General features: G+C 49.0%; 1 protein-coding gene across 2 annotated transcripts in view; it reads right to left on the bottom strand.

Annotated features, from left to right (window-relative positions):
* The window catches only part of grm7 (glutamate metabotropic receptor 7), a 148,065-nt gene that overhangs the window by 90,930 nt on the left and 51,135 nt on the right, over nt 1-6,000 (bottom strand). For both annotated transcript variants that reach the window (XM_085275345.1, XM_085275344.1), the window contains exon 2: nt 299-515. In XM_085275345.1, coding sequence (XP_085131471.1) covers nt 299-515 — 217 coding nt within the window. The remainder of the gene's footprint in view (nt 1-298; nt 516-6,000) is intronic.

Genomic DNA, 6,000 nt, shown 5'->3' with positions numbered 1-6,000 from the left:
GTTGGATTTTTAGGCTAAACTACACCTGAGTCTGTGTGAGGAGTCAGAAAGCAACCTGGAATCTCCGAAACTGCTTCTGACGAGCGAAACCTTCATCCTGCAGCCCAAAGAGACGACCTCAGCGTCACGCCAAACGCCCGCCCTAACGGCAGCAAATGAACCTTCGTGAGTTTCACGCCCTCATCACAACACCGCTCTGATTGGACGCCTGTCTTAAATGCAGAAGCGTAAAAACAACGCTTTAATCCCACCCCTGACCCCCACCTTACAGCTTATTACGAGCTCGTGCAGACCTTACCCGCCTCTCTGGAGAGCTGCATGAAGGCATCCACGCCCTTCTCGCCGTAACTGCCCTCTGACGCCACCGTGGAGACGTAGTTCCAGCCCATGGTCTTGACGATGTCCACCATGGCCTGAGCCTGGAAGCTGTCCGGAGGGACCACCCGAGAGAAGAAGTCGTACCGCCGGTCGTCGCTCAGCTCTGGCGCCGTGGAGGCGTAGCTGATCTGAGGGATCTGCAGGAGGAGAGTGGAAGGAAACAGGGGATGTTAGGAGGGGAGCGTGGAGGTGACGCAGAAGGATTCTTCGGGAATGACTGGACAGGTGATTATTATAAACATCTGTATGATGGCGAGATGAGTCTGCAGCATGAACCAAAACAACACGAGCGCACGCTGAACATAAAAACAGGCCAGATGTTCACGTGTCATCTCGAAAAACGACTTCATGTAAGCTTCAACCTGACGCCGTCATGTGATCACTTATGGCGTGAGCTTTTCCTGTTGCTCTGATGATAAGATGGTGTGACCGTGTTTGACTGTTCCCTTATAAATGATTACATATATGTGTATTTATCTGCTGGTAAATTATAAAGTAAATTCATGCTTTTCTTAACATTTTATGGTGTATATGTCACATTGTGATAATTATATATATGTAAATAAGAGTTATAAAACCACTTTTACCACATTTTATTACTGTTACAATATTCAAAGCTTTTATTAACATGTTTAGATGTTTTCACGAGCTTTTAGGACCTTCTGCTGCTCGGCTGTTCATCAGCCTGAGCTGCAGGTTAACGAGGTCTCATTAATATTAACGCTGATTGGTTCTGTTGTTCAGCCGCTAATAAAAACTTGAGTTATTGATCGTTTTTGTACTGAAGAAGTCTGAACAGGAGTTGTGAACATGAGGTGCTGAGGTGAGCAGAACGAGGCGCTGAACACGTTTGTTTTACGGCTCAAATGGATTGGATTGCATTTATATAGCGCTTTACAATGCCACTATTCATTCACTCTCACATTCACACACTGGTGGAGGCAGCTACAGTTGTAGCCACAGCTGCCCTGGGGCAGACTGACAGAAGCCAGGCTGCCATATCGCGCCATCGGCCCCTCTGGCCAACACCAGTAGGCGGTAGGTGAAGTGTCTTGCCCAAGGACACAACGACCAGGACAGAGAGCCCAGGGATCGAACCGGCGACCTTCCGGTTACAAGGCCCAGAATAAGACAAAGAAGGATTATTATGAAGTGTGAATCGCTTTGTATGGATCACATCAACATGACTGGACTTCCTGTGGACTTCCTCTTCGCCCCCTGCCGGCTTCAATAAAACTCGGCCAGCATTGATCTGAGACGGCGAGGTGAGCTGGGAGGCGAGGACGGTCCACGCCTCTGAGGCGAGGAGAGAGATGACGGGAGAGCTGAAGCATCGATCGGCAGCCCTGACAGGAAAACGAAACAGCCAATCAGAGGCAGCGATGATCCTACACGCTGGCATTCCCATCTGACATTAATGCGCCGTGACGACGGCAGAGGACTCGGATTTACTGACCTTCTGCTCGTCACTGATGTCTATTAACGAGCGCTTGTGTGGGAGGACGGCGCCGCTGCGAGCCTCCGTGTGAGACCTGAACCTCCAGGGGGTCAGAGGTCAAAACAAACAGGCGGCGGAGACCCCAGATGGAGGTTTCCATGAATGTATCAGAAGAAGAAGCTGAATTTGATCTTTGCCTCGTATAAAAATAAGACATTTATGAGCATGTGAGATTTGTGAGCACGCTCCGTCTGCACGCCGTCCGGCCCGTCCAGAGTTTCTAATTAAAAACGGGGCAGCGCTGAACATGAATTAGATCCATTAAACACTGTTTGAGTGTGAGAGCGTCACCATCTCCTCACTGTTCTCGCGTCTCTGACAGATTCCTTCACCCTCCATTATTACCCAGCGGGCCGCATCTGCTGCAGCGGCGGCTCTCTGAACTGAATCGGCACATTGGACGTGCTGGAGAGCGTCATCGTGCAGACGCAGAGGGATTTCTCTCTGAGCGGCGTGCTCATCCTCAGCAGATCAAACCGAATCTAAAATGATGTGTTTCATGTCAGCGTGTTCAGACTGACCATTTCAGCGTTTTATTCTGAGAGTCACACGCCGAGGATCTTCATCTCCTCCAGAGTCTCACATCTCTGCTGCTTGTAAAAGTAACTGAATCCTGTGTGAGCAGCTCGCCCTCGCCCTCGCCGTGCAGACAGCTGTCAGTGGATCAGTGCGATGCTCCGGGAAGCCCTGCACCGATCCTCAGCACATCACTCGTCAACAAAATAAAACCACACACACAACAACAGCTGGCACCAACGCAGTCGTCAAATCAGCAAGCCCGACTCGTTAGGTTTCTGTCATGGTGCGGGGCGGAGCCGCTGCATCTCCTCGTAGTGGCGACGCCTGTGAGTAATCAGCGGTCACAGTCGTTGAGATCGTCGGCTCACCACAGCGAAGGCCGTCATGGTCAAAGTGTTTTAGTCACTGCTGCACTGGTGTCGGCCATGTTTCTCTCTGCTCACAGTAACACTTTGAACATTTGTTAGTTTTGTCGGTTTCCCCTCTGATCAGTCTGTACGGTTTTTGTCATCTTGACCAAAAGCCAATGATTAAAGACTAAAACTGTGTTGTTGGAAAGTTCCTCAGCAGAGTCCCTGCATGACAAACACACCACATCACTCAAATCCTTCTGTGACTGACAGAAAAATCCTCTGCAGCCTCTCGGCAAACAGAGAAGGGCCTCAAATAAACTGAGACCCGGAACAAACACAGGAAGTCAAAAGCTCGCGACGCGCTAATGAACAGAGCTGCTGTATTTCAGGCTAAAACCAGGCGACATGTTTCCCTGAGCTGCAGCAGCGAGATAACACAGTCCTCACTCACAGGTCTCAACAGGATGTGCCGTGCCTGTGATAACAGCACATTTAGAGGGTAAAACAGATGATATTCTCCCTGAAAATAAAACAATCCATCCTTCTGAATTGGGCCCAGCGGGCTCCTGTAGCCAGCCGTTTGTGTTTTAAAGACTGTGGCTGAAGGATATGATCTTTACTTAAGGCCCAGAGCGGCGACGCTGGAACCCCGTCGAGGGTCTCAGAGATAATTTGATCTGACGGCTAATTTCCACGAATCACTGGGAACATCTCGTATCCACTCAAAATCCAGCTGACGATAAAAATGCCTCTGCTTTCTCCACTACATGATTCCACTTCCTGTTCACATTTCATTTCAATGTTATTTACACAGCGCCAAATCACAACAACAGTCGCCTCAGGGTGCTTTATATTGTAAGGTCGACCCTGCAATAACACATACAGAGAAAAACCCAACAATCATATGACCCCCTGTGAGCAGCACTTTGGCGACAGCGGGAAGGAAAAACTCCCTTTTAACAGGAAGAAACCTCCGACAGAACCAGGCTCAGGGAGGGGCGGGGCCATCTGCTGTGATTGGTTGGGGTGAGAGAAGGAAGACAGGATAAAGACATGCTGTGGAAGAGAGACAGAGATTAATAACAGATATGATTCAGTGCAGAGAGGTCTGTTAATACATAGTGAGTGAAGAAGAAACACCCAATGCATTATGGGAATCCCCCGGCAGCCTACGTCTATTGCAGCATAACTAAGGGAGGAGTCAGGGTCACCTGGTCCAGCCCTAACTATATGCTTTAGCAAAAAGGAAAGTTTGAAGCCTGATCTTGAAAGCAGAGAGGAAGAACAGCTGCAGCCATGTTGGTCACAGCTCAGTTATTTCAGTAAGAGCTGTTACTGTGCTGAGGGGCTGTCAGTGTCACGCAGTCCCTGGAAGTTTGCCTTTAAATCCCTGTAAACAGTTGCTTACAGCACACTGCAGCATAGCAACATAATCCTAAAACACAGCTGCTAAATCCACCGACCTTTGACCTCTGATGAAATGAGAAAGCCAGTCTACTTCCAGGGTTTAGCTTTCTTTATTCAGTCTCAGACCTTTAATGCAGACGCGTCCATGTTTGTGCTCATAGCTGTCTGACATGCAATGACACAAACACACGACAAACACACGTAACACAACACAAGACATAAAATTTACAAAGAGCAGAGCGAGGAGGACAACAAAAAGACCTCCAGGTCTATAATTGCTGAGCACCAGGTCACCATAGTGGTATATACAAAAGGTAGCCCCTCCCCTAATCAGCTAACGTGGATTTTAAGAGGCTAACTGTAAGAACTGCGGCCAATCAGACCCTATATATTGTGACTTTTCAAAATAAAAGTCCCTCCTTCTGTTTTCTCTGCACAAACTTGGGTTAACTACACGTCTGCTGCAAAGACAGTTATTTCCATGTCACTTCACATCTCTTCTTATCCGTCGCTCTACCCGAGGCGTATGAGGCCCGTGCACACGTTCGTGCACACGTTCGTGCACACGTATCATATGTGGGAGGAGAGGCGGTGCAGTCGCCCCTCTGTGAGTGAATCAGAGGTGGAGAACGAGAAACGCTGCCTCCTAATCACACTTAATTACAATGACCCTGCTCGCCTACGGTGCAGCAATCACAGATTTCATTACAGCCGCTCATTTTGTGCGATCAGGCAACACACACACACACACGGGACCGTGCACGCATTCATCAACACACTGTTTCTTCCAGCCTGCTGACGGACGGCTAAATGAAGCAGAAACAACGAGCTGCAGAACACTTTCACTTCCTGACTCACTGTGTGTGTCTGTGTGTGAGCACTGTTATTATCACTTTATTTGTAAACCATCAGCATTCAGCTTGACTGTGATTCACCTCCAGCAGGAGTGTGACAGACCGACTGACTCAGCCTCCATCCCTTCATCCTCCTCTTCCTCTCCCGCCTCTAATCTTCCTCGCCCCTCTCTGTTTCTTGCCGGTTCTCCGCCTGCTGGCTTTTTTAAGTCCTCATCAGCGAGGATGTAATTTGGCGCCATAAAAACGTGGATGAAAGTGGAGCAGCGAGTGAAGGTGCTGACATTTCTCTGATTAAGTAGGCCGGCGAGGTGGAAGCGGGGTACCTGCGCCACACGGTTTATGAGCCTCGTCCTACAGACCAGAGAGTGCGTTTGAAACCGTTTAACACCGCGCTGTGTGTGCCGCCGTTATCACACCAACCCAAGCTAATGTTAGACCAAAACGAGACACAAAGACACACAACAGGACTGCAAAGAGACAACAGCTAAGGTCATGAGACATTAAAGACCACAAAGAGCCAAAACACAAGTCACAAGAGATGAAAACAACCAGCAGCAGCTACAACTACAAGAAGAATCCATGTTGGCGTGCATCTCATCTGGTGATGTTACCGATTACCGGACTCTAAGTTAATGTTAGCGTGTGTGGCTCGATGGCGGGAGCAGGAGAGCGGCGGTGGGCGGCGACATCGGCCCACGGGCTGTTGAAGGCGAGCGAGGTCTCGGCTCCAAACGTGTTTAATTCATGAAACACGTAACCCGGCACTTATTTAAATGTAACTGATTAATTCATGCAAAGACACACACTCCTCAGATGCTTTCACATTAAAAGCCTCGTTCCACACAGCGGCCCCATTAAGTCCGGTCAGGACTCGTGCTTGCATAATTCATCAGGCATGCTCCTCTCTTTAATCTCATGCTGTTAATTCGTTTGTCCTACTGCGCCCTCCATCCTCACCTCGCTGTCACCTACAACCGAAGAGGAGGAG

Source organism: Mchenga conophoros, linkage group LG5, assembly GCF_057382185.1.
Source record: "Mchenga conophoros isolate Kocher_MC1m ecotype Shallow Benthic linkage group LG5, M_conophoros_male_GT1.1, whole genome shotgun sequence".
NCBI lineage: Eukaryota > Metazoa > Chordata > Actinopteri > Cichliformes > Cichlidae > Mchenga > Mchenga conophoros.
Note: the sequence above shows the minus strand (reverse complement) of the source record. Positions and strands in the feature narration are given on the sequence as shown.